The 27,980-nt window shown below is 45.3% G+C and overlaps 1 protein-coding gene across 2 annotated transcripts; it reads right to left on the bottom strand.

Annotated features, from left to right (window-relative positions):
- Window positions 1-655: 655 nt before the first annotated feature.
- Window positions 656-26,334, bottom strand: mrnip (MRN complex interacting protein). Of its 2 annotated transcripts, XM_068044018.1 has the most exons (7): window positions 26,156-26,334; window positions 18,793-18,852; window positions 12,224-12,321; window positions 10,353-10,422; window positions 9,572-9,723; window positions 9,073-9,181; window positions 657-2,822 (listed from the first exon to the last, which is right to left on the bottom strand). In XM_068044018.1, the coding sequence occupies exons 1-7, from the start codon at window positions 26,270-26,272 to the stop codon at window positions 2,061-2,063; spliced, it is 1,368 nt and encodes a 455-aa protein (XP_067900119.1). In that variant the 5' UTR covers window positions 26,273-26,334; the 3' UTR covers window positions 657-2,060. The 2 variants fall into 2 exon arrangements, with proteins under 2 accessions (XP_067900120.1, XP_067900119.1); XM_068044019.1 differs by lacking the exon at window positions 18,793-18,852 and having other exon boundaries at window positions 656-2,822.
- Window positions 26,335-27,980: the final 1,646 nt, after the last annotated feature.

Here is a 27,980-nt window from a genome sequence, read left to right as displayed (position 1 = left end):
GCAGACTTAGTGGACCAAATGGCTTCCATCTGTGCTGTACTAATATGATCTCTAGTCCTACTTATGAACATCTCCATGGCTGCTAGTGAGTCAGTTGTAGCCTGAAAATCCAGCAACAACTGTGCCAACAATTTTTTTTTCTAAACCCATGAAGTGGAAAGTCCTGGAGGCTTGTGCTCCATGATACAGTCTTAGCTAACAGAGTGCCAGCCATTAATGTAGACCATGTGACAGGCCTGGAAAAATCAAAGGAGGGCATTGAATACAAAAACAAGTCAGTTCTGATAAACTTTTACAAATCACTGGTTGGTTAGTACAATTCTGGGTACTATGTAGGAAGGATGTCCTTATCCTTGAGGGAGCTTTATCAGGAACATACAAAAGATGAGGGAAGTTAGTTATGTGGAGAAGTGGGGATTGTTGTTAGTGCATGCAAGAGGATACTTAATGGGTGGTTTTCAAAATTGAAAGCTTTTGATAGAGCAAGTAGGGAGAAACTACTGCCTCTGGCAAGTGGGTCAATAACCAGATGTCCTGGATTTAAAATAATTGGCAAAAAAGCTAAAGGGGAATGAGTAATTTCTTCTAAAAATGTTATGATCTCAAACACACGACCTAAAAGGTTGGTGGAATCAGATTTCAAAGGAACTTTTAAAAGGATATAGAACATGTACTCGAAGAGGACTAATTTGCTGTGTGTGGGATTTAAATTCAACAGCGTGCTTGAAGGGTTGGCACAAATGTGATGAGCCAAATGGCGGCCTGGTAGAAGAAACTGTGTCTTCCTAGCTTTGTTTTCACTCACCTTGATTTCGAGAACGATGATACCATGCTCAGATAGAATGTGTCACACCTTGAAAGATTTAAAAAATTTATTCTGCACATTACTCAGTACACCCAACCCCTCCAAATAAAAACCATCATTTGACATCTGTATTACAGGACCACATATTTAAGACTGAAACCCCCCAAACATAGTATGCTTCATAACCTCAGAACATCCTAAAGCACTTTACAACCAGTGAATTATATTTTTTTGAACTGTTCTAATGTAGTAAAATGCAGCAATTTTCTCAGCAAGTTCCCATGAAAATTACCGTGATGTTGACTGAGGGCTAAATATTGGCCTAGGACATCGAACAACTCTTGCTCTTCAAAAGTGTCATGGCATCTTTTATTTATGTTCATCTGAAAGAAGGCACCTCTGACAGTTCAGCTATCGCTCAGTATGCCACTGGAAGTGTCAGCTCTATTATGTGCTCATGTCTCTGGATTGGGTCTTGAATCCAGAACCTTCTCACTCTGAGGCAAGAGTGCAACCCTCTGAGCCACAGTCGACACCCAAACCCCCACACTCCGTTGCCAGCAACAAGATGCAGTTCTGAATCAACCTGCTCTTTATCCATTGCAGGCCCACAGATTCATTCCCTGGTTTGTTTCAGCTCGTGCTCTGTTCTCTATGCTTAAGAAAACGATGAGATGGGTATGAATTTGATTTCATTTCAAGGCTGGGGATAATGGGATATTATGCAATTTACTCTGAAACCATATACTAACGGAATGTCTATCTCGTACCAAAAATAATGGTAATGTCACGAACTGATGATACTTAAACCACTAGAGTTACACAAACCAGCAAAGTGGCAGGTGTGACCACTGCCTTCATCCAGTTGTTTCAAAGTTGTCGCCAAAAAACTACATCCAGCAGCAACACAAAATTTTTTTTTAAAACAGTTTATGGCTATAGTTTTAACACATCGTAGTAATTCTATAGCAGCAAACATTCCATGAAGTAGCAGCTGGGGAGAAAGGGTACAGGAAGGTATGTTTCCCAATTTCCAAGAGCTACTGTTCCAAACAAACACTGCCTGAAATAATCCTTACAACCACCTTTCATTTGAAAAACTCATTTCAGATTAATGCTGGCATTAAAAGTTCACTAGTGGATTTACCACAAATTTGTGAAACAGTCACAGAGGAACATAGTGCAACGGCACTGGTGTGATGCTACATCGCGAGGTGCCCCCACTTAGCATGAAACCCTGGGGAGCAGAGGTAAATCACAAATCGTCAAAATCCTCATCCGTCTGAAAGAGCGACAAAAAGGAGTTGGTCTGTTTGACATGTAATCTGGGAGCTGTGCCAGACAACCCATGAGCTGAGGATTGACAGGCTGTTAGAGTGAGCAGGGATGAGGGGGGCTCTGACTTTGGGGTGCATGAAACTTCAGGAGTACTGCGTGTGGATGTAGGAAACAGCTGATGCACTGAGGTATCCTTCACAGCTCTGCGTGCACAACTGCTGGGCTCATGTGCATCAGTGGCAAGTTCTGGCGAGCCCAGCACCGTCGTGGCTACTCCAATAAGTTCCAGAGCAGCGAGCGGCTGAGTCACGATTCCCTCAGCAGCACTTCCAGTGATAAGTGGTGAACTTGGCCTGCCATCACCAGCTAACTCCAAACTGGTAAAAAGAGCAGAACCACCCACGTAATCACCTTGATCTTCAAGTACAGAACGCTGCAAGGAATGGTCGGTGGAAGGACAATCCCTCTTCCAGTTTGGTTGCCCCTTGGCCTCACCAGTGTCTTGATCGAAGAATTCATCGTCTTCTGCATTGTTGTGGGGTAGGAATCTATCCCATCTAGAGGCCTGTGCACCCTGTCTCTTAGCTGGGAAAGTAGCTGCGTCACACTGACACTCATTCCTCAGCCAGGCCACTGGGTTGGATTCTAATTGTGAGCAGTTTAAGACATTGCTCCATTCCATGGCTCTAATCTCTGGGTTCCCGCCTCTGCTCTCACTTGGTGTGGAATTCACATACTTCTGCAACACAGAAAAATACCTGCATAAACACACAAGTGGTCAAGAACAAGAAAGGCCCATTTGGGTGATTGAACCCCACCCCTCCAGTACCTTAACTCTCCCATCAAGACCATCCCTTTTGTACCTTAAATCTCCATCAAAGCCCATCCGATTGGTGGTCTAACTCTAACTGTGACCATCTCTCCTCCTCTTTGTTTACTAAGCCGTGGACAGACGGACAGACCCACATATGCATTTCCAAAGCATTTCACAACCTCAGGATGTCCCAAAGCACTTCATAGCTATGAAGTACTCTTGGAGCATTCTTCTTCTTCTTCTTTGGCCTCCTTGTCTCGAGAGACAATGGGTAAGTGCCTGGAGGTGGTCAGTAGTTTGTAGAGCAGCACCTGGAGTGGCTATAAAGGCCAATTCTAGAGTGACAGACTCTTCCACAGGTGCTGCAGATCAAATTGGTTGTCAGGGCTGTTACGCAGTTGGCTCTCCCCTTGCGCTTGTCTTTTTTCCTGCCAACTGCTAAGTCTCTTCGATTTGCCACACTTTAGCCCCGCCTTTATGGCTGCCCGCCAGCTCTGGCGATCACTGGCAACTGACTCCCACGACTTGTGATCAATGTTACAGGACTTCATGTTGCGCTTGCAGACGTCTTTAAAGCGGAGACATGGACGGCTGGTGGGTCTGATACCAGTGGCGAGCTCACTGTACAATGTGTCCTTGGGGATCCTGCCATCTTCCATGCGGCTCACATGACCAAGCCATCTCAAGCGCCGCTGGCTCAGTAGGGTGTATAAGCTGGGGATGTTGGCCGCCTCGAGGACTTCTGCGTTGGAGATACGGTCCTGCCACCTGATGCCAAGGACTCTCCGGAGGCAGCGAAGATGGAATGAATTGAGACGTCGCTCTTGGCTGACATACGTTGTCCAGGCCTCGCTGCCGTAGAGCAAGGTACTGAGGACACAGGCTTAATACACTAGGACTTTTGTGTTCCATGTCAGTGCGCCATTTTCCCACACTCTCTAGGCCAGTCTGGACATAGCAGTGGAAGCCTTTCCCATGCGCTTGTTGATTTCTGCATCGAGAGACAGGTTACTGGTGATAGTTGAGCCTAGATAGGTGAACTCTTGAACCACTTCCAGAGCGTGGTCGCCGATATTGATGGATGGAGCATTTCTGATGTCCTGTCCCATTATGTTTATTTTCTTGAGGCTGATGGTTAGGCCAAATTCGTTGCAGGCAGCCGCAAACCTGTGTAGTCACTGTTATAATGTAGGAAACTTAGCAGCCAATTTAGGCAGATCTAGCTACCGCAATCAGCAATATGATAATGACCAGATAATCTGTTTTTTGCAATATTGATTGAGGGTTAGATATTGGTGAGGACACTGGGGATAACTCCCCTGCTCTTCCTCGAAATAGTGTCATGGAATCTTTTGACGTCCACCTGAGAGAGCAGATGGGGCCTCATTTTAACATCTCATGTGAAAGATGGCAGATCTGATGATGCAGCACTCCGTCAGTGCCATCTTTCCCTCAGTGCAGCAATGTATTGTCAGCCTGAAGTTTTGTGCTCAAGTCTCTGGAGTGGGACTTGAAATCACATACTTCTAACTCAAGGTGCTACCCACTGGGCCACGCTGACATTGTGCAGATTATTCCAAATATCAGTTTATGGTTAAAGCACTTTTTTGCAACTACTGGCTTTCATGAATTTGAATAGGTATTCACTGATCCACTCTCGACTTTTTTTATTTGCTCATGGGACGTGGGCTTCGCTGGCAAGGACATCATTTATTGCCCATCCCTAATTGCCCTCGAGAAGGTGATGGTGAGCCGCCTTCTTTAACTGCTGCAGAGCTTGGGGTGTAGGTACACCCACAGTGCTGTGATAGAGTTCCAGGATTTTGACACAGCGACAGTGAAGGAACGGCGATATAGTTCCAAGTCAGGATGGTGTGTGGCTTGGAGGGAAACTTGCAGGTGGCGGTGTTCCCACACGTCTTCTGCCCTTGTCCTTCTAGCTGGTAGAGGTCGCGGGTTTCGAAGGTGCTGTTGAAGGAGCCTTGGCGAGTTGCTGCAGTGCATCCTGTAGATGGTACACGCTGCTGCCACTGTGCGTCGCTGGTGGAGGCAGCGAATTTTGAAGGTGGTAAACGGGGTACCAATCAAGCGGGCTGCTTTGCACTGGATGGTGTCAAGCTTCTTGAGTGTTGTTGGAGCTGCACCCATCCAGACAAGTGGAGTATTCCACCACACTCCTGACTTGTGCCTTGTAGATGGCTTTGGGGAGACAGGAGGCGAGTTACTTGCTGCAAAATTCCTAGCTTCTGACCTGCTCTTGTAGCCACAGTATTTATATGGCTGGTCCAGTTCAGTTTCTGGTCAATGGTGACCCCCCATGATGTTGATAGTGGGGGTTTCAGTGATGGTAATGCCATTGAACGTCAAGAGAAGATAGTTAGATGCTCTCTTGTTTGAGAAGGTCATTGCATGGCACTTGTTTGACTCGAATGCTACTTGCCATTTATCAGCCCAAGCCTGGATGTTATCTAGGTCCTGCTGCATATGGACATGGGCTGCTTCAGTATCTGAAGAATCGTGAAAGGTGGTGAATCTTGTGCAATTATCAGCGAACATCCCCACTTCTGACCTTATGATGGAGGGAAGGTCATTGATGAAGCAGCTGAAGATGGTTGGGCCTAGGACACTACCCTGAGGAACTCCTGCACTGATATCCTGGGACTGAGATGATTGACCTCAACAACCACAACCATTTTCCAACAGAGAGTTTTCCCCCGATTCCCATAGACTCCAGTTTTGCTAGGGCTCCTTGATGCCATACTCGGTCAAATGCTACTTTGATGTCAAGGGCAGTCACTCTCACCTCACCTCTGGAGTTCAGCTCTTTTGTCCATGTTTGGACCAAGGCTGTAATGAGGTCAGGAGCTGAGTGGCCCTGGCGGAAACCAAACTGAGCATCAGTGAGCAGGTTATTGCTAAGCAAGTGCTGCTTGATGGCACTGTTGATGACACCTTCCATCACTTTACTGATGATCAGGAGTCGACTGATAGGGCGGTATTTGGCCAGGTTGGTCTTGTCCTGCCTTTTGGGTACAGGACATACCTGCGCAATTTTCCACATTGCCTGGTAGATGCCAGTGTTGTAGCTGTACTGGAACAGCTTGGCTAGAGGCACAGCTAATTCTGGAGCTACTCTTTAGTACTATTGCTGGAATGTTGTCAGGGCCCATAGCCTTTGCAGTATCCAGTACCTTCAGCCATTTCTTAGATATCATGCGAAGAGAACTGGATTGACTGAAGCCTGGCATCAGTGATGCTGGGGACCTCAGGAGGCAGAGATGGATCATCCACTCAGCACTTCTGGCTCAAGATGGATGGAAATGCTTCAGCCTTGTCTTTTGCACTCCCCCATTGTTGAGGATGGGGATATTTGTGGAGACTCCTCCTCCCGTCAGCTGTTTAATTGCCCACCACCATTCACAACTGGATGTGGCAGAATTGCAGAGCTTAGATCTGATCTGTTGGTTGTGGGATCACATAGCTCTGTCTATTGCATGCTGCTTCTGCTGTTTGGCATGCAAGTCGTCCTGTGTTGTAGCTTCACCAGGCTGCCACCTCATTTTTAGGAATGCTTGGTGCTATTCCTGGCATGCCCTCCTGCACTCTTCATTGAACCAGTGTTGGTCCCCCAGCTTGATGGGAATGGAACAGTGGGGGATATGCCAGGCCATGAGGTTACAGGTTGTGCTTGAATACAATTATGCTGCAGCTGATAGCCCACAGCGCCTCATGGATGCCCAGTTTAGAGTTGCTAGATCTGTTTGAAATCTATCCATTTAGCACAGTGGTAGTGCCACACAACATAATGGTGGGTACCCTCAATGTGAAGATGGGACTTTGTCTTCACAAGGACTGTGGGGTGAGCACTCCTATCAATACTGTCATGGACAGATTCATCTGTGACAGGTAGATTGGTGAGGATGAGGTCAAGTAAGTTTTTCCTTCACCACCTGCTGCAGATCCAGTCTAGCAGCAATGTCCTTTCGGACTTGGCCAGCTCAGTCAGTAGTGGTGGCACCGAGCCACTCTTGGTAATGGACATTAAAGTCTCCCACCCAGAGTACATTCTGTGCCCTTGCTATCCTCAGTGCTTCTTCCAATAGGTGTTCAACATAGAGATGCACTGATTCATCAGCCAAGGGGGAGGCGGTTGGTGGTAATCAGCAGACGGTTTCCTTGCCCATATTTGACCTGAAGCCATAAGGCTTCATGGGGTCCAGAGTTAATGTTGAGGACTCCCAGGGCAACTCTCTCCTGACTGTATACCACTGTGCTGCCACCTCTGGTGGGTGCGCCCTGCCAGTGGGACAGGATATACCCAGGGACAGTGATGGTGTCTGGGACATTGTCTTTAAGGCATGATTCCGTGAGTATGACTATGTCAGGCTGTTGCTTGACTAGTCTGCGGCACAGCTCTCCCGATTTTGGCACAAGCCCCCAGATGTTAGTAAGGAGGACTTTGCAGGGTCGACAGGGCTGGATCTGCCGATGTCGTTTCCAGTGCCTCGGTCGATGGGAGGTGATCCGTTCGGTTTCACTCCTTTTCTTGGAGTTTGTAGCGGTTTGATACAACGGAGTAGCTTGCTAGACATTTCAGAGTGCATTTAAGAGTCAACCATATTGCTGTGGGTCTGGAGTCACATGTAGGCCAGACCAGGGAAGGATGGTAGATTTCCTTCCCTAAAGGACATTAGTGAATCAAATGGGTTTTTACAACAATCGACAATGGTTTCATAGTCACCACTAGACTAGCTTTTAATCCCAGATTTATTAATCGAATTCAAATTAAATTTGGAATATTTTGGGTTTGATAGTTTAAACACCTTAGTGAGGTCCTCTAGTTGGAGCATCGTGGAAAAGGATTATCAATTTAAAATTATCACTAAGAGTGAGGTGAGAAGATAGGAGAACCTTCTCTACACAGAGGGTCGATGAAGCATGGAATGCATTGTTACAGGGAGTGGTTCAGGCAGAGACCATTGTATCTTTTAAGGAAAAGTCAGATAATTATTTGAAGCAGAGGACAACAACGTACATTTATATAGTGCCTTTAACATAATAAAATGTCCCAAAGCCCTTCACAGGAGTGTTATAAAACAAGGTGTGACACCAAGCCAGAAAGAGAGATGTTAGGTCAGATGACCAAAAACTTGGTCGAACAGGTAGGTTTTGAGGAGTGTCTTAAAGGAGGAAAGCGAGGTAGAGGGGCAGAGAGGTGCCAGGAGGGAATTCCAGAGCTTGGGGCTTAGGCAACTGAAGGCAGAGCCACCAATGATGGAGCGATTAAAATCAGGGATACACGAGAGGCCAGAATTAGAGCAGTGCAGATACCTAGGAGGGTCATGGGGCTGATGGAGATTACAAAGATAGGGAGGGACGAGGCCATGGAAAGATTTGAAAACAAGAGAATAAGCCTATAGAAGACCATGAGGGACAATGGAATTAGTTTCAGATTGCTCTAGCAAAGAGATAGTATAGACATGAGGGGCAAAATGGCCTCCTCCTACACTGTAAACTTCCCAGATTCTAGCACTGTTGTCACACTGCTCAGTGCATGGCGTCATGGTTCTGATGAGCTGACTAAATACAGCTTTTTAAAATTCTGAACTGTTAACGATCCCAGGTTAATGGCAGAACACACTGTTGCACCACAGAATGTTGGGACACAAGTTCACCCACATGATTTCTCCAGACAAGGGAGCTCTTGAACCTCATCCAGGCTGTTTTGTAATGATGGAAAATAACTCCAAAAGGTGGGTCCAGATGAAGCCAGCCATTTGATCTAAAATGTTCTGAGCACCAAGTACAGAGACTTCCTTCTGCAGCACCCAGACATGAAGTTCTGGCCTCAGCACAGTTCCTGTGGGAGGGTCTCAGTGTCCTCCCTACAGTTCGGGTTAGGACTTTTCCTCCATGGAAAGGAAATGTCCAGCTTTTATCAGGTGCTCCATCTGGTGGAACAGCTGAGCAATGATAGCATATAGGAACAGCCCCTTAAACCTGTTCTGCCATTCAATGAGATCAAGGCTCGTTTCTGGTTTGACTGACACCTAGTGCAACCAAAATAGCGGTGGGAAAAGAGAAAGGATTCAACTGCTTTAAACAAATATATATCATACAGATTTCCCAGCAACAATCACAAATCTTCCACATGTCTCATCAACTGAACTCTCACCAGATAACTTCCCATCTTCTTTTGAGCAGACTCCTTTTCATTGCTATCAGTGCAGTGTCTATATGGATCCAGTTGCTTGGAGTCACTGCGTAATCCTCTTTTACGCTTACTAGGAGTGAAAAGAAAAAATATTCCAACAGATTTTCCTCACTGAATCCTCGATTTGAGCAACTCTTCATCCTCGGTCACTCCACCAACACCACTAATCTTCTGAACAGCCCATTTTCCCACTTAGTTCAGTTCCCTCCTGAACACCTAAAAGTCCTCAATAGTTGGGGGCATCACGCTCAAATTGGCTCCCATCCTGTCCGAGAGCCAGCTGCGGCTTCCTGCATAGCTCCTGGAACCTCGACTCCCACCCACTAAATAACCAGGATGGGAGTGTCCCCACCCTCTCCTCCAGGGTCAAACCAAGGACATAATCGAGCGTCAAACCATATGGCGTAATGGCCATTGACACACCAAGACTAATGTGATATTCCATCCTACAACCTCTCACCTTCGATCCCTGCTGGCATTTCTCACGCCTGCCTGGAACTGCTGTCGGTCCATGTACACAATCTCGCCTTCTCCTCCCTGCTCCTCCGACGCATCTTCGGCAGTTTTCTGGTCCAGATAAACACTCCAGCGGCTGCTTGTTGGGCTCTCAACCTGAGTCAGAAAACAATTTGCAAGAGGCAATGTTAGAGAAGAGCCATTAAACCACTTTCCAAATAAAGATACTTCCACTTTATAATTTATAAAGAATCATAGCTCGCCTGATAATTTGCTTCAAAAGTCAGATTTGGTTTTCATAGTACACTAGTCATTCGCTAAAACAGCAATCACTTTACACACAGCAGCGTTCCAGAAACTGCAATGATCGGGTACGGCAGCCTAGTGGCCGTGCTAGGTCACGCGTTCAAAGCCTCGCATGACAAGTTGTGAAATTGAATTTAATAAATCTGATAATTTATGGACGGATTGTCATTAAAAACTCAACAAACTCACTAATGTCCTTCAGAGAATGGAACCTGCCATCCTTACCCAGTCTGTCTTACAAGTGACTCTAGTCCCACTTTATGTGGATGACTCTTAATTGCCCTCAGTATGCTCAGTGTTATAAATTTACCAGCTGAGATATCGAGGGAAACCACCTCCAGCTGATATTCAAAGTGATAGATAATCAGCATGAAATATGAGTGTGGGTTTTGTGAAGCTCCAATATCATCTTCGGCTCAATTAGGGTGGACAGCTGATGAGTTAATGAGAAATCTACCCATCATTTCGATCTCTCTCACCTGCTCACTCACTGTACAAAGTCTTTGGGATTCGTAACCAATGTTTGAACACGTTGGCTCCTCAATGGACCTGCCCAAAAAAAAGTGAAGAAAATCCCCATGATACAATGAAAGGTACAAATAAGGGCTCCAGGTACCAAACACTAGTCATTGACCTTTGCTGGAATCCAGTGCAGGTGTGTGGATATTTGGTGAGGACAGGAGGAGGGTCTGCTGTCCACAGTAAAACAAACTAACCCGCAGCAAAGAGGGATGTACTTTGAGGGTGCTAATGTCAGTGGAATCAAACCTTACATTGTCTTGAAGAGACTGATCATGCAAAAGATTATTTCTGGTTAGGCCTCAGCTGAACTATTGCATGTAATTCTGGGCAGCACACTTTAGGAAGGAAGTCAAGGCCTTGGAGAGACTGCAAGAGCAGATTTACAGGGATGATACTAGGTATGAGGGTCTTCAGTTTATTTATTTATTGTGGAGAGATTGGAGAAATGGGTTTTTCTCCTGAAAGTAGAGAAGGCTGAGGAGAGATCTAAGAGGTGTTCAAAATTATGAGAGTTTTGATAAAGCAAGTAGGGAAAAACTGTTTCCTCTGTCAAGTGGGTCAGTAACAAGACCATAGATTTAAAATAATTGGCAAAAGAACTAGAGAGGAAATAAGTGAAATGTCTTCACACAAAGCGTTAAGGTCTGGAATGTGCTACCTGAAAGAATGGTGGAACCAGTTTCCAGAAGAACTTTTAATAGATGATTAGGCATGTACTTGAAAAGGACTTATTGCAGGATTACGGGGACAAAAGCCGGGGTACGGAAACTATATTGGATAGCTCCTTCAAAGAGCTGGCTCAAGCACTATGGGCTGAATGGCCTCCTTCTAGGGGGTTGGAGCTTAAAAATAGGGAAGTCTTGTTACAACTGTATAGGGTGTTGGTGAGGCCGCACTTGGAGTACTGTGTATAGTTTTGATCCCTGTATTTAAGAAAGGATATACTGGCATTGGAGGCCGTTCAAAAGAGATTCACTAGGCTGATTCCTGGGATGAAAGGGTTAAACAGGTTAGGCCTTTATTCATTAGAGTTTAGAAGAATGAGGCGTGATCTTATTGAAAAGTACACGATTCTGAGGGGGCTTGACAGGGTAGATGTTGGAAGATGTTTCCACTAGTGGGGGAATCTCGAACTAGGGGACATAGTTACAGAATAAGTGGACACTCATTTAAAATTGAGATGCGAAGAAATTTCTTCTCTCAGAGGGTAGTGACTGTCTAGAATTCTCTACCCCACAGAGTGGTGGAGACTAGATCACTGAATGTATTTAAAGAGGAGGTAGAAAGATTTTTGAAATATCAGGGAGTTGAGAGCTATGAAGAGCTAGCACGAAAGAGGAGTTGAGGTCTGGGGCAGATCAGCCATGATCTTATTGAATGGTGGGGCAGGCTTGAGGGGCCGAATGGCCTACTACTGCTCCTATTTCTTACATTCTTATGTTCTATGCTCTATCATTCATTCTGCCAACGTTAACAAAATTAAATAACTCAGAATCATTAAGAATGCTAATCAATCTTCCTGCTCTGCTGCTGTTAACTAACAAGAGGGGGGATGAGGAGTACTGTTTGTATGCAGCAAGTTATGATCTGGAAGGCACTGCCTGAAAGATTGGTGGAAGCAGATTCAATAGAAACTTTCAAAAGGGAATTGAATATATACTTGAAAAGAAAAAATTTGCAAGGCTACGGCAAAAGGGCAGGAGAGAATGGAACTAATTGGATTGCTCTTTCAAAGAGCCAATGCAGGTGCAATGCCTCCTTCTGTGCTGTATCGTTCTATGGATTATGCAATTAACCCAGAAGATAGATGGAAAAAATGAGAGGTTACCAAGCAGCTGCTTCCATCGCCTGCATCCTCTCCCCCTGCAGCATGTTCAGCTTCTGTACATGTCGTCGACAGTCAGCTCCCGAGCCCTGGCCATATACCTGGGGAGATTGTCACATCAAACCATTAACTCTGGGGGAAATATCAGAAAGAGGGAGAGAGAGAAACTGTATTGATATTGCACCTTACATGACCTCAGAGCATCCCAAAGTGCTTCACAGCTAATGAAGTACTTTTGAAGTGTAGTCACTGTCGTAATGTAGGAAACACTGCAGCCAATTTGCACACAGAAAGCTCCCATAAACAGCAATGACCAGATAATCTGTTTCTAGTGGTATTGGCTGAGGGACAACTATTGGTCAGCACACCAGGGAGAACGCCCCTGCTCTTCTTTGAGCAGTATCATAGAGTATTTTACATCCAGCTGAGATGGCAGACGGGGCCTCAGTTTAACATCTTATCTGAAAGACGGCACCTTCAACAGTGCAGCACTCCCTCACTCCTACTAGTGACGTCAAATTCAATAAAATAACATGTTGAGGGACTTTAGTTATGTGGAGAGACTGGAGATGCTGGGACTGTTCCCCTTAGAGCAGAGAACGTTCAGGGGAGATTTAATGGAGGTGTTCAAAATCATGAGGAGTATTGAGAGAGTAAATAGGGAGGAATTGTTTCCAGTGAGAAGGGTCAGTAACCAGAGGGCACAGATTTAAGCTAATTGGCAAAAGAATCAGAGGGGAGATGAGAATTTTTTTTCATGCAGTGAGTTATGGTGATAGGGAATGCACTACCTGAAAGGATGGTGGAAGCAGATAGGAATAGGAACATAGGAAGATAGGAACAGGAGTAGACCATTCAGCCCCTCGAGCCTGTCCCGCCATTCAATGAGATCATGGCTGATCCGCGGCCTAACTCCATATACCTGCCTTTGACCCATATCCCTTAATATCTTTGCTTAACAAAAGTCTATCTATCTCAGATTTAAAATTAACAACTGTTCTAGCTTCAACTGCTGTTTGTGGGAGAGTTCCAAACCTCGACCACCTTTTGCGTGAAGAAGTGCTTCCTAACATCTCTCCTGAACGGTCTGGCCCTAATTTTTAGACTATGCCCCCTAGTTTTAGAATCTCCAGTGGAAATAGTTTATCTTTATCTAGCCTGTCTTTTCCTATTAATACCTTGAAGACTTCGATCAGATCACCCCTTAACCAACTAAATTCTAGCGAAAACAGGCCTAATTTGTGTAATCTCTCCTCATAACTTAACCCCTGTAGTCCAGGTATCATTCTTGTAAACCTACGTTGCACTCCCTCCAAGGCCAATATATCCTTCCTAAGGTGTGGTGCCCAGAACTGCTCACAGTACTCGAAGGGGGGTCTAACCAGCGTTTTGTACAGCTGCAGCATAACCTCTGTGTCTTTATACTCCAATTCTCTAGATATAAAGGCTAGCATTCCATTAGCCTTTTTGATTATTTTCTGCACTTGCTCATGGCATTTTAAAGATCTATGCATCTGAACCCCCAAGTCTCTTTGGACATCCACCTCTTCCCATTTAGAAAGTACCCTGCTCTATCCTTTTTTGGTCCAAAATGGATAACCTCACACTTGCCCGCACTGAAATCCATCTGCCACAGTTTTGCCCATTCACCTAGTCTGTCAATATCTCCTTGCAATTTTATACTACCATCTAGACTGTCTACAATGCCAGCAAACTTTGTATCATCAGCAAATTTGAATAGATGACTTACTATGCCATTACCCAAGTCGTTAATGAATAATGTGAATAATTGAGGCCCCAACACAGATCCCTGTGGGACACCACTAGTCACATCCTGCCAATCAGAGTAGTTTAGTTTAGTTTAGTTTAGAGATACAGCACTGAAACAGGCCCTTCGGCCCACCGAGTCTGTGCCGACCATCAACCACCCATTTATACTAATCCTACACTAACCCCCATATTCCTACCACATCCCCACCTGTCCCTATATTTCCCCAGCAGCTACCTATACTAGGGGCAATTTATAATGGCCAATTTACCTACCAACCTGCAAGTCTTTTGGCTTGTGGGAGGAAACCGGAGCACCCGGAGAAAACCCATGCAGACACAGGGAGAACTTGCAAACTCCGCACAGGCAGTACCCAGAATTGAACCCGGGTCGCCGGAGCTGTGAGGCTGCGGTGCTAACCACTGCGCCGCCCATTATCCCCACTCTCTGTCACCTACCACTCAACCAACTTCCTAACCATGTCAATAATTTGCCCTCAACTCCATGGGTTTCTACCTTAGTTAACCGTCTCTTATGTGGGACTTTATCAAATGCCTTCTGGAAGTCCATATAAATAACATCCATAGACATTCCCCTGTCCACTACCTTAGTCATCTCTTCAAAAAATTCAATGAGATTTGTCAGGCATGACCTTCCCGTCATGAATCCATGCTGGCTGTCCCTGATTAACTGAAATTTTTCTAGGTGTTCAGTCACCCTATCCTTGATTATAGACTCCAGCAACTTTCCCACCAGAGATGTCAGACTAACTGGTCTGTAATTTCCTTGGTTCCCCCTTTCACCCTTCTTAAAAAGCGGAGTGACATGTGCAACTTTCCAATCCAGAGGGACCACTCCTGAATCTAGGGAACTCTGAAAGACTATAGTTAGGGCATCTACAATGTGCTCCCCTACTTCCTTTAACACCCTCGGATGGAAACCGTCAGGTCCTGGGGATTTCCCACTCTTTAGTTCCATTAATCTCCTTGTTACTGATGTTTTACTTACGTTAATTGTATTAAGTCCCTGTCCCCTATCAGCTATTAACTTTTTCAGGACTACTGGCAAGTTATCCTCCTTTTCAACTGTAAATACTGAGGCAAAGTAATTGTTCAACATGTCTGCCATTTCCCCATTATCAATGACAATATCTCCATTTTCAGCTTTTAGTGGGCCTACATTGCTCTTGACCACCCGTTTTCCCTTTATGTAACTATAAAATCTCTTCTTATTGATTTTGATGCCCCTTGCAAGTTTCCTTTCATAATCATTTTTAGTAGCTCTTATAAGCTGCTTTGTGACCCTTTGCTGGTCTTTGTATTGATCCCATTCGGCCGGATCTGTGCTGTGTTTTGCATTTTTGTAAGCCCTTTCTTTTAGTTTTATGCTATCCCTAATCTCTTTAGTTGTCCATGGCTGTTTTTTCTGTGAAGTGGAGCTTTTTCCTCTCAGGGGTATATACTCGCTCTGTATTTCGTTAAATGCTTCTTTAAATATTCTCCACTGTTCTTCAGTCGTCTGACCAATTAACAGATCTTCCCAGTTTACCGTGGACAGTCTCTGTCTCATCCCGTTAAAGTCAGCCTTACCCAAGTCTAAAATTCTGGTAGCTGATTCGTGCTTTTCACTTTCAAACGCTACGTTGAATTCAATCATGTTGTGATCACTATTTGCTAAATGTTCACGCACAGTTAGGCTACTAATTAAATTTGGCTCATTACTCATAACTAAATCTAATATTGCCTGTCCCCTTGTTGCATCTAGGACATATTGCTGTTGGAAACTATCCCGGACACATTCCAGAAATTCACTACTTTTCTGACAGGTGCTAGTCTGCCTCTCCCAATCTATGTGTAAGTTAAAATCCCCCATTAATACAACTCCGCCTTTGTTACACACTTGCCTAATTTGTGCATTTATACAATCTAACATCTCAGAACTGCTACCAGGAGGTCTATACACAACATCCATTACGGTTTTAGATCCTTTTCTATTCATCGGTTCCACCCATAAGGTCTTCACTGGATGCTTTCCCCTCATTATATCCTCCCTCACCAATGAGGTGATATTATTTCTAATCAGTAAGGCTACTCCACCCCCTCTGTGCATTTGTATATAGAACTCTTATTTGGGCTAAACCCCCTAACCTGTCCCTCAGCACTGCTGCTTTATTTGCCTGTTTATTATTTCTCTCTTCTGGTTTAACCAGTATACTTCTTGCAGTTTTGCCATTACCTGCAGTTCCTGAAGTAGGGTTCCTCACTGTTTCTTCACTCTCTGCCCTGTTACTTATTTTTGAAACTGTATTGACTTCCCCTGAGGCCTCCCCCTCCTCCTCCCCCCCATTTACTAGTTTAAAGTCCTTGTGACCACCCTATTTATCCTTTCCGCTCGGACACTAGTCCCAGATTGGTTCAGGTGGAGCCCATCCCAACGGTACAGTTCCCTCCTGTCCCAATACTGATGCCAGTGCCCCATGAAATGGAACCCCTCTTTCCCACACCACTCCTTTAGCCACGTGTTTACTTCCCTAATTTTCTTATCCCTATGCCAATTTGCACGTGGTTTGGGTAATAATCCAGAGATTATAACCCTTGAGGACCTGTTTTTTAATTTTGTTCCTAGTTCCTGATAATCCCCAAACAGGTCCTCTTGCCTAGTCTTGCCTATGTTGTTTGTCCCAACGTGGACCCCAACAACTGGATCCTCCCCCTCTCTCTCCAATATCCTTTCAAGCTAGTTAGAGATGTCCCTCACCCTGGCACCAGGTAGGCAACACACCATGCGGGACTCTCGGTCCTGCTTACAAAGGATGCTATCAGTACCCCTAATTATGGAATCCCCTACCACTACCACTTTTCTTTTTGCTCCCCCTGCTTGAATGGCCTCCTGTACCATGGTGCAGTGGTAAGTTTGCTCATCCTCCCTACAGTCCTTTTCCTCATCCACACGGGGAGCAAGTACCTCGTACCTGTTAGACAAGGTCAAGAGCTGAGGCTCCTCCATTGCTGAATTCAGGATCCCTCTACCTGCCTCACATGCAGTCACACTCGCCTGTCCCTGACCACTGGCCGAATTTGAGATACTTAATCTATGGGGTGTGACTGCCTTAAGCACAGTGTCCAGGAACCTCTCCCCCTCCCTGGTGTACCGCAGTGTCTGAAGCTCGGACTCCATCCCATTAACTCTGAGCCAAAGTTCTTTGAGCTGCAAGGATACAAAATTGGCTTGGTGATAGGAGGCTGAGGGTGGTAGCGGAGGGTTGTTTTTCAGATTGGAGGCCGGTGACCAGTGGTGTGCCCCAGGGATCGGTGCTGGGCCCTTTGTTATTTGTCATATATATTAATGACTTGGATGTGAATGTAGGGGGCATGATTAGTAAGTTTGCAGATGACACCAAAATTGGTGGTATAGTGGACAGTGAAGAAGGTTGTCTAAGTTTACAACAGGATACAGATCAACTGGGAAAGTGGGCAAGGGATTGGCAAATGGAATTTAACGCAGACAAGTGCGAAGTAATGCATTTTGGGAAGTTAAACCAGGGCAGGACATATACAGTGAATGGCAGGGCCCTGGGGAGTGTTGTTAAGCAGAGAGACCTTGGGGTGCAAGTACATAGTTCCCTGAAAGTGGCAACACAGGTAGACAGGGTGGTGAAGGAGGTGTATGGCATGCTTGCCTTCATCGGCCGAAGCATTGAGTACAAGAGTTGGGACGTCATGTTACAGTTGTACATAACATTGGTTAGGCCGCATTTGGAGTACTGTGTGCAGTTCTGGTTGCCGCACTACAGGAAAGATGTGATTAAGCTAGAGAGGGTGCAGAAAAGATTCACAAGGATGTTGCCTGGTTTGGAGGGCTTGAGTTATAAAGAGAGATTGGATAGGCTGGGTCTGTTTTCCCTGGAGCGAAGGAGGCTGAGAGGCGACATGATAGAGGTATATAAAATTATGAGAGGCATAGATAGGGTAGATAGCCAGCGTCTGTTTCCCATGGTAGAGGTGACTAAAACTAGAGGGCAGAGATTTAAGGTGAGAGGGAGGAGGTTTAAAGGGGATCAAAGGGGTAAATTGTTCACATAAAGAATAGTGGGTATCTGGAATGAGCTGCCTGAGGAGGTGGTGGAAGCAGGAACAGTAGCAACATTTAAGAGGCATCTGGACAGGTAGCTGAAAGAGCAAGGCATAGAGAGATATGGAATTAATGCAGGCAGGTGGAATTAGTATAGATAGGCATTATGGTTGGCATGGACGCGGTGGGCCGAAGGGCCTGTTTCTATACTGTATGACTCTATAACTTGTGCAGATGTGGTCACTGCGGCTCGCAATGGGATCTACCAGCTCCCACATCATGCAGCCATGGCACATCGCCTGCCCTGCCATCTCTACTTCACTTCAGTTAATTAGTTTGACAAATTAGTTTTTTCAAATTTAGTGCAGATTCCCTACCAGTTTTCCTGTGACGTCAATAGTAACATTATAACAATACTAGATTAATAGTGACTTTGTAAAAGGAACTGGATAAATATTGGAAGTTAAAATTTGCAGGGCCATGGAGAAAGAGCAGGGCAGTGGGCCTAACTGGATAGCTCTTTCAAAGAGCCAGCACAGGCATGATGGGCTGATAGAATCTTACAGCACAGAAGGAGGTCAATCAGTCAAAACCAGGCATGCCTGCCATTTTGTTAGTGGACCTCTCCCCTTCCCCCAGGCTTTTCACTGAAAGTGGATTGCAGAACCTCTCTGATGCAATAATGGTTCTTACTGCACTCTGCGACTCAGTGCTACAAAATCAACATCCTCACCTTCAGCACTGACTGTTTCTCTCCACATAATTTGCAGTTCCATTTCTTATTCTTCTTAACCTAAAACAGACAATACCAATTTCAGTAAAATGCACATTAAATAAAAGCATTTCAGGGCAGCATTTTTGTGAAGGGGAGGTCGCGTCTTACTAATTTGATTGAGTTTTTTGAGGAAGTGACGAAGATGATTGATGAAGGAAGGGCAGTGGATGTTATCTATATGGACTTTAGTAAAGCCTTTGACAAGGTCCCGCATGGCAGACTGGTACAAAAGGTGAAGTCACACGGGATCAGAGGTGAGCTGGCAAGATGGATACAGAACTGGCTCAGTCATAGAAGACAGAGGGTATCAGTGGATGGGTGTTTTTCTGAATGGAGGACTGTGACTAGTGGTGTTCCGCAGGGATCAGTGCTGGGACCTTTGCTGTTTGTAGTACATATAAACAATTTGGAGGAAAATGTAGCTGGTCTGATTTGTAAGTTTGCGGACGACACAAAGGTTGGTGGAGTTGCGGATAATGATGAGGATTGTCAGAGGATACAGCAGGATATAGATCGGTTGGAGACTTGGGCGGAGAAATGGCAGATGGAGTTTAATCCGGACAAATGTGAGGTAATGCATTTTGGAAGGTCTAATGCAGGTGGGAGGTATACAGTAAATGGCAGAACCTTTAGGAGTATTGACAGGCAGAGAGAGCTGGGCATACAGGTCCACAGGTCACTGAAAGTGGCAACGCAGGTGGATAAGGTAGTCAAGAAGGCATACGGCATGCTTGCCTTCATTGGTCGGGGCATAGAGTATAAAAATTGGCAAGTCATGTTGCAGCTGTACAGAACCTTAGTTAGGCCACACTTAGAATATTGCGTGCAATTCTGGTCGCCACACGACCAGAAGGACGTGGAGGTTTTGGAGAGAGTACAGAGGAGGTTTACCAGGATGTTGCCTGGTCTGGAGGGCATTAGCTATGGGGAGAGGTTGGAAAAACTCGGATTGTTTTCACTGGAACGACGGAGGTGGAGGGGCGACATGATAGAGGTTTACAAAGTTATGAGCGGCATGGACAGAGTGGATAGTCAGAAGCTTTTTCCCAGGGTGGAAGAGTCAGTTACTAGGGGACATAGATTTAAGGTGCGAGGGGCAAAGTTTAGAGGGGATGTGCAAGGCAAGTTTTTTTACACAGAGGGTGGTGAGTGCCTGGAACTTGCTGCCAGGGGAGGTGGTGGAAGCAGATACGATAGCGACGTTTAAGAGACATCTTGACAAATATATGAATAGGAAGGGAATAGAGGGATATGGGCCCCGGAAGTGCAGAAGGTGTTAGTTTAGGCAGGCATCAAGATTGACACAGGCTTGGAGGGCCGAATGGCCTGTTCCTGTGCTGTACTGTTCTTTGGCAGTGAAAGCAGATTCAACAGTAACTTTCAAAAGGGAATTGGATAAATTCTTGAAAAGGAAAATTTTTCAGGACTATGAGGAAAGAGCAGTCGGAGTGAGCCTAATTGCATAGCTTTTTCAAAGTGCTGCACAGACATGATGGGCTGAATGGCCTCCTTCTGTGCTACACGATTCTATGACCTATTTTGAGAACGATATCAGTAGTTTCCTGATACCTATTAGTTGTGGTTCACAGGAATAGGCCCATCAGACCATTCAATTAGATCATGGCCGATTGTAAGTTCAATCAATTTATCTGCCTTTGTTGCATATCTCAAAACCTTATCTAATAAAAAATTTATTGATCTCGGTCTTGAAATTTGAATTGACCTCCAGTATTGCAGTCTTTTGGGGAAGAGAATTCCAGATTTCCACCAGGAAAATAAGACTGGCAAAGAGAGAATATAAAAGTAGAATGGCAGTCAACATAAAAGGGAACCCAAAGATGATCTACCGGCATGTAAATTGTAAATGAGTATAACAGGAGGAGTGAGGCCTATTAGGGACAGAGAGGGTAAGATATGCTTAGAGGCACAGGGCAAGGCTAATATACCTAATGAGTACTTTGTATCAGTGTTCACTAAGGAAATTGAGGCTGACAAAGTATCAGTAGGAGAGAGTAGAAGCAATGGATAGGATAAAAATTGAGAGGGGATAGGTACTAAAAAGGCTGGCTATGCTTAGGGTAGATAAGTCATCTGGTCCGGATGGCTTGCATCCCAAGTTGCTAAAGGAAGTGGGGATGGAGATAGCGGAAGGGCTTGCCATAATCTTCCAATCTTCCCTGGATACAGGGAGGTCCCAGAGGATTGGAGAGTGGCAAATGTGACACCCTTATTAAAGAACAGACAGCCCCATGCAGGCCAGTTAGTTTCACATCAGTGATGGGTAAGGTTTTAGAAACAATAATCAGGAAAAATATCAACCAACACTTAGAGAGGTTCGAGTTAATTAAAGATAGTCAGCATGGATTTGTAAAAGGCAAATCATGCTTGACAAATCTAACTGAATTTTTTGATGAAGTAACAGAGAAGACTGATGAAGTGAATGCAGTGGATGCTGTTCATATGGATTTTAAGAAAGCATTTGATAAGTACCACATAAAAGGCTGGTTAGGATAACTGAAGCTCATGGAATAGGAGGGTCAGTGTACAATTGGATAAAAAATTGGCTCATGGACAGAAAACAGCGAGTCATAGTCAATGGTTGCTTTTCAGACTGGAGGATGGTAGACAGTGGTGTTCCCCAAGGGTCAGTGCTGGGACCACCTTTTTTGATATATATCAATGACCTGGATCTTGGAATACAGAGTAGAATCTCAAAATTTGCCGATGACACCAATCTTGGAGGTGTGACAAACAGTAAGGATGATATGAACTCTCTGCAAGAAACATACATAGGACACTAGGATAGGCAGAGACGTGGCAGATGGAATTTAATACTTAAGTGATGCATTTTGGCAGAAGGAATAGGGAGAGGCAATATATACTTAATAGCACAGTTCTAAAAAGTGTGCAGGAACAGAGAGACCTGGGGGTGCATGTGCATAGACCTTTGAAGGTAGCAAGACATATTGACAGAGTAGTTAGTAAAGCATATGGGATCTTGGGCTTCATAAATAGAGGCATTAAGTACCAAAGCTGACCCTCTATAAAGCTCTGGTTAGGCCTCACTTGGGGTACTGCATCCAGTTTTGGTCACCACACTTCAGGAAGGTTGTGAGGGTCCTTGAGAGGGTGCAGAGCAGATTTACCAGAATGGTTTCAGGCATGGGGGATTTTAATTCCAAGGTTAGGTCAGAAAAGCTGGGCTTGTTTTCCTTACAACAAAAGAGATTGAGGGGAGATTTAATAGAAGTGTACAAGATTATGATCGGCTTAGATAAGTCAGACAAGGAAAAACTGTTCCCATTAACAAATGGTACAAGGACTAGGGGACACAGATTGAAAGTTTTGGGCAAAAGATGCAGGGAGAATGTGAGGAAGCGCTTTTTTTACACAGTCGGTGGCAATGACCTGGAACTTGCTGCCCACAAGGGTGGTGGAAGCGGAGACAATCAATGATTTCAAGAGAAAGTTGGATGACCAGCTGACAGCAAAAGATTTGCAGGCTACGGGGATCGAGCTGGGGAGTGGAACTGACTGCATAACTCTGTGGAGAGCTGGCATGGACTCGACGGGTCAAATGGCTTCCTCTGTGCAGTAAATGACTCTATGACTCTTTGTGTGAAGAAATGCTTCCTGATTTCACTCCTGAATAGCCCAGCTTTAATTTTAAGACAGTGTCCCTTTGTTCTGGACTCCCTCCAGCAGAAGTAGTTTCACTCTCTCTACCCCATCAAATATTTCTCTCATATTAACCACCTCAACTAGTTCACAGCTCAACTGTCGAAACCCAAGGGGATACAGAGGAACTACAAACATATGAATTAGGAGCAGGAGAAGGCCACTCAGCCTTTCGAGCCTGCTCCACCATTCAATAAGTTCATGGCTGAACTGATTACTCCACATTTCCACCTACCCCCGATAACCTTCCACCCCCTTGTTTATCAAGAATCTATCTACTTTCTACTAGTCTTTGTAATTTAACTATTTAAGTCCTGGTATCATTCTGATGAATCTTTGCTGCACCACCTCCAAGGTCAGTACATCCTTCCTGAGGTACGGTGCCCAGAACTGCATGCAATACTCCAGATGGGGTTTCACCAGAGCTCTATATCATGAAAATGTCACTTTCTTCCCCTCGCATTCTAGCCCCTCAAAATAAAGGCCAACATTCCCCTAGCCTTTTTGATTACTTCTCATACCCACACTAGATGTTAGTGATTTGTAAGCATGGAGCCCCTAAATCTCTCTTCATCCAGAGTTCCTAGTCTCTCACATTCAGAAAATATTTAAATTTGTTTTTTTTTTAATCCAAAGTGCAGGACCTGATTTCCCCACAGTGAACTCCATCTGCTATTTTGTACACTCACTTAATCTGTCTACATTCCATTGTAACTCTCTGCTTCCATCTATACAACTTACTGAGCGTCTTAACTCAGTGTCATCCGCAAACTTGGAACATACAACTCCATTTCTTCATTCACCATTGGTATATATGGTGAAAAGCTGAGGCCCCAGTACAGATCCCTGAGGAAAACCACTAATCACATCCCACTAATCAGAATCCCTTTATACCCACTCTGTCTCCAATCTGGCAAACAATTAGCAATTGGAGGAGTTGCGACAGTTTTGAAATATCAAGGATATTTGATCATGTTGTTCCAAAGATCCTTGTGCCCTAATGTTTGGGCCCTCACAAGTGACGATCAAGCCCTGCAGCGTTTTCCTGCCTAAGGGAGCTGTGATCACTCTCCCAGCAACAGGCTGGTGAGACAGAGAGCTGATGCCGTGATGCACCCAGGGAAGGCAGATCTGGATGAGGAGTTGGTTCTGTGCCATGGTATGTAACATGAGAGCACGGAGTGAGGAAAGGCGTTATGTCCCATCAGACTTAATTATTCCATAATGCATTTCCACCTCCAACATCATCTACTGATCCAATATATTAAGGAACACAATGTTCCTTCCAGGATCTGGGTCACATTCCTGGAACTCCCGATCGAACAGCACTGTGGAAGCACCATATGGGTTGCAGTGGTTCAAGAAGACAGTTCACCACCACCTTCTCAAGGGGCAAAAGGGGTGACCAATAAATACTCTAATTGGCAGCTGTGTCACTTCCCAAGAATTAATTTTTTAAAAACTCTTCTGAATTTGAGGTAAGTAGCAAAAGATGAGTTGTCATGATCTGGAATGCACTGCTTGAAAGGGTGATGGAAGAAGATTCAATAGTAACTACTGTAGTCATAATCTCAGGATAGGGCTGAGATGAGGAGAAATCATTTCACTCAGAGGGTTGTAAATCTTTGGAATCCCCGAACCCAGAGGGCTATGGATGTTCAGTTGATGAGTATATTCAAGATAGAGATCGACAGATTTTTGTACACTAGGGAAATCAAGGGATAAGGGAATAAAAACAGAAAGGGCTGGAAATACTCAGCAGGTCAGGCAGCATCTGTGGAGACAGAAGCAGAGTTAACATTTCAGACTTGTGACCTTTCATCAGAACAAAGGTCACAGAACTGAAACGTTAACTCTCCTATCTCCACAGATGCTGTCTGACCTGCTGAGTATTTCCAGTACTTCCTGTTTTTATTTCATATTTCCAGCATCTGCAGTGTTTTGCCTTTATTCAAGGGATATGGGGATTGTGCAGGAAAGCAGAGTTGAGGTAGATCAGCCATGATCTTGTTGAGTGACGAAGCAGGCTCAAGGGGTCATATGGCCTACTCCTGCTCCTATTTTATATTCTTCAATGGGAATTGGATTAATACTTGAAGTGGAAAATTTTGCAGGGCTATGACAAAAATGCAAACAGCTGGCACAGGCACAATGGGTTGCATGGCCTCCCTCTGTGTTGTAAGATTCTATGTTTCTACAAAACAATGTAAAGCAGTGTTGGTATCTTCTATATAATCAGCCAATGCTACAGTTCAGGTGTTTCCCTTCAACATTCCTGTCCTGTTTTCACAACAAAAAGGCAATTTCCACAAGTAGCTTGAGTCTTCTATGGACTGGAATCTAGGCCTTGTAGGTGCTGTACATGGGATAGGAACTAGAACAACTTGTCTATCATAATTTACATAATTAACAGGCCAAGGCATTTCATAGATAAGTGTAATGAAATTGCATGTGAAGCTCAGAAAGGAGATTAGAGGGTGTTCGAAGGTTTACTGAAAAGGTGGGTTTTGAGAAGTTTGGTTGAAAAGGTGACAGGACGGAGAGCCAGAGAGTAGGACATGGAGATCGAACAGAACAGGAGCACAAAAGGTCAGAGAAAGGATACCTATCCACTGTCCTCTGTAGCCTGACTGTTCCCCTATTTCCCTGCTCCCTCCTCGCTGTCCACTCTGCCCATTGTCCCACTCCATCCATTAAGAAATGGGAGCAGGAGTAAGCCACCTGACCCCTCCAGCCTGCTCCACCATTCAATAAGGTAATGGCTGATCTGATTGTGGCCTCAACTCCACTTTCCTGCCTGCTCCCCGATAACCCTTGACTCCCTTGTAGATCAAAAATCTGTCTGCCTTGAATATATTCAATGACCCAGCCTCCATTGCTCCCTGGGGAAGAGAATTCCAAAGAAGCAGGGAGGCGGTGGCATAGCGGTAATGTCACTGGACTAGTAATCCAGAGGCCCAGCTAGTACTCTTGGGATAAAAACAAGAAATGCTGGAAATACTCAGCAGGTCTGACAGCATCTGTGGAGACAGAAGCAGAGTTAATGCTTCAGGTCAGGAACCTTTCAGCAGAATAGTGCTCTGGGGACATGGGTTCAAATCCCACCATGGCAGATGATGAAATTTGAATTCAATTAATAAATCTGGTATTTAAAAATAGCTGGTCGAGTGGTGGCCACAAAACCATTGCCTACTTTTGTAAAAACCCATCTAATTCACTAATGTCCTTTAGGGAAGGAAATCTGCTGTCCTTACCTGGTCTGGCCTGACAGCAATGTGGTTGACTCTTAAAATGTCCTCTGAAGTGCAAACCACTCAGTTCAAGGGCAATTAGGGATAGGTAATAAATGCTGGCCTAGCCAGTGATGCCCATATCTCACGAATGAATAAAAAAAATGACCCTCTGAGAGAAGAAATTCCTCCTCAACTCCATCCCCAATGCAATGCCCCACTCCATTATCCCAGCAGATAAATGGGGAAAACGGAACTGAATGTAAAAGCTGCCTTGTGGTGTCTGCCTCATCTCAGGGATGTAGGAATATCTGCCCAGAGCCTGGGCTCTGGCTGGCGGGGAGGGGGGCGCGTGGTGAGGCTGACTACCCTGGCAGGAGCTGCAGGTTTCAGGCCCCGGCGCTCTCTTTTACCTGCTGGATTTGGTAGGTTTTACAGAAGCAGCATCTCAGCACCTGGAACTCCTGAACCATTGCCATGAGCCTCGGGCTCCGACCCGCAACCCAACTCACACCCGTGACTGTTTCCATGGAGACGCGCTACTTCCCGCCAGCCGCGCTCATACCGCTCCCTACCGGCTGGAGGCCAAACACCCGGCTGCGCAGACATATCCCGTCCGCTGCCGGCTGGAGGCCAAACATCCGCCTGCGCAGACACATCCCGTCCGCCCCCTGCCGGCCGGAGGCCAAACACCCGCCTGCGCAGACACATCCCGTCCGCCTTCTGCCGGCCGGAGGCCAAACAGCGGCCTGCGCAGACACATCCTGTCTGACCCCTGTTCTCAAAAAGGGTCACTGACCTGAAACGCTAGCTCTGCTTTTCTCTCCACAGATGCTGCCAGACCTGCTGAGTATTTCCAGCATTTCTTGTTTTTATTTCAAACACCTGCCTGCATCGCCCCCTGCCTGCCAGAGGCAAAACACACAAACTGCCTCCTGTAGCAGTGCCATCCACCGGAGGGAGGTCACCTCCACACCTTGCCCATCTCTCACCTCCTGACATGCACTAGCTGTCTGAGGGAGGTCTCTCACACATTGCTCTACAGTGCCACCTGTAGGAGGGAGGTCTCATACACAATCACAGAATTGTTACTGCGGAGAAGGCCCATTGTGTCTGCATCAGCTCTCTAAAAGAGCAATTCCCTCAGTTCCATTCCCCTGCCTTCTCCCCGTAACCCTGCACACTTTTCCTTAATATACAACTGTCTAATTCCCTTTTGAATGCTTCAGTTGAGCCTGCCTCCACCACACTCTCAGGCAGCGCATTCCAGAACTTAACCACTCGCTGTGTGAAAATGTTTTTCCTCATGCCACTTTTGCATCTGTTACCCATTACTTTAAATCTGTGCCCTTTCGTTCTCGATCCTTTCACGAGTGGGAACCGTTTCTCCCCATTGACTCTGTCCAGACCCTTCATGATTTTGAACACCTCTATCAAATCACCTCTCAGCCTTCTCTTCAAGGAAAACAGTCCCAACTTCTCCAATCTATCTTCATAACTGAAATTCCTCATCCCTGGAACCATTCGCGTGTATCTTTTCTGTACTCTCTCCAATGCCTTCACATCAGGGGAGGTGGTGGTGTAGTGGTAATGTCACTGGACTAGTAATCCAGAGACATAGGCTGATGTTCTGGGGACATGGGTTTGAATCCCACCACGGCAGATGCTGAAAACAATGAGCTGGAAACCAGTCATGAGGATCTGCCAGACCAGGGGGCACCCAGGCTGCACTCTCCAATCCATCGGTCACTTTTTGATCGGCCAAGGTCCTTGTTTCTGAGACAGCAAGTTGCGGGTTGAAATCTCACTCCAGAGATTTGAGCACAAAATACAGGCCGATGCTGCAGTGCAGCACCAAAGGAATGCCATACAATTTAATGGTGCCCTTCCTCAGATGACAAGTTAAACCAAGGCCCCAAGAAGAGCAGACAGCTTCTCTCCAATGTCCTGGGTCAATATTTATCGCTCATTCATCAAAAAACATCCCAGATAATCTGGTCATTATCACATTGCCGTTTGTGGAATTTTGCTGTTCCATTACAACACTGACTACACTTCAAAATAACTTAATTGGTTGTAAGGTGCTTTGAGACTTCATATACTCATAAAAAGCATCATAGAAATACAAATCATTATCCTCACAATGTCACCTCCCTCCCCACACACACTTGTCACAGAGATATAAATGCCTGGTACACACTGGAGGCAGGTTGAAATAAACAAAAGGCAGACACAAAG

The sequence above is a fragment of the Heterodontus francisci genome, chromosome 12, assembly GCF_036365525.1.
Source record: "Heterodontus francisci isolate sHetFra1 chromosome 12, sHetFra1.hap1, whole genome shotgun sequence".
NCBI classification, from domain to species: domain Eukaryota; kingdom Metazoa; phylum Chordata; class Chondrichthyes; order Heterodontiformes; family Heterodontidae; genus Heterodontus; species Heterodontus francisci.
This window is presented reverse-complemented; position numbering and strand designations above follow the sequence as displayed.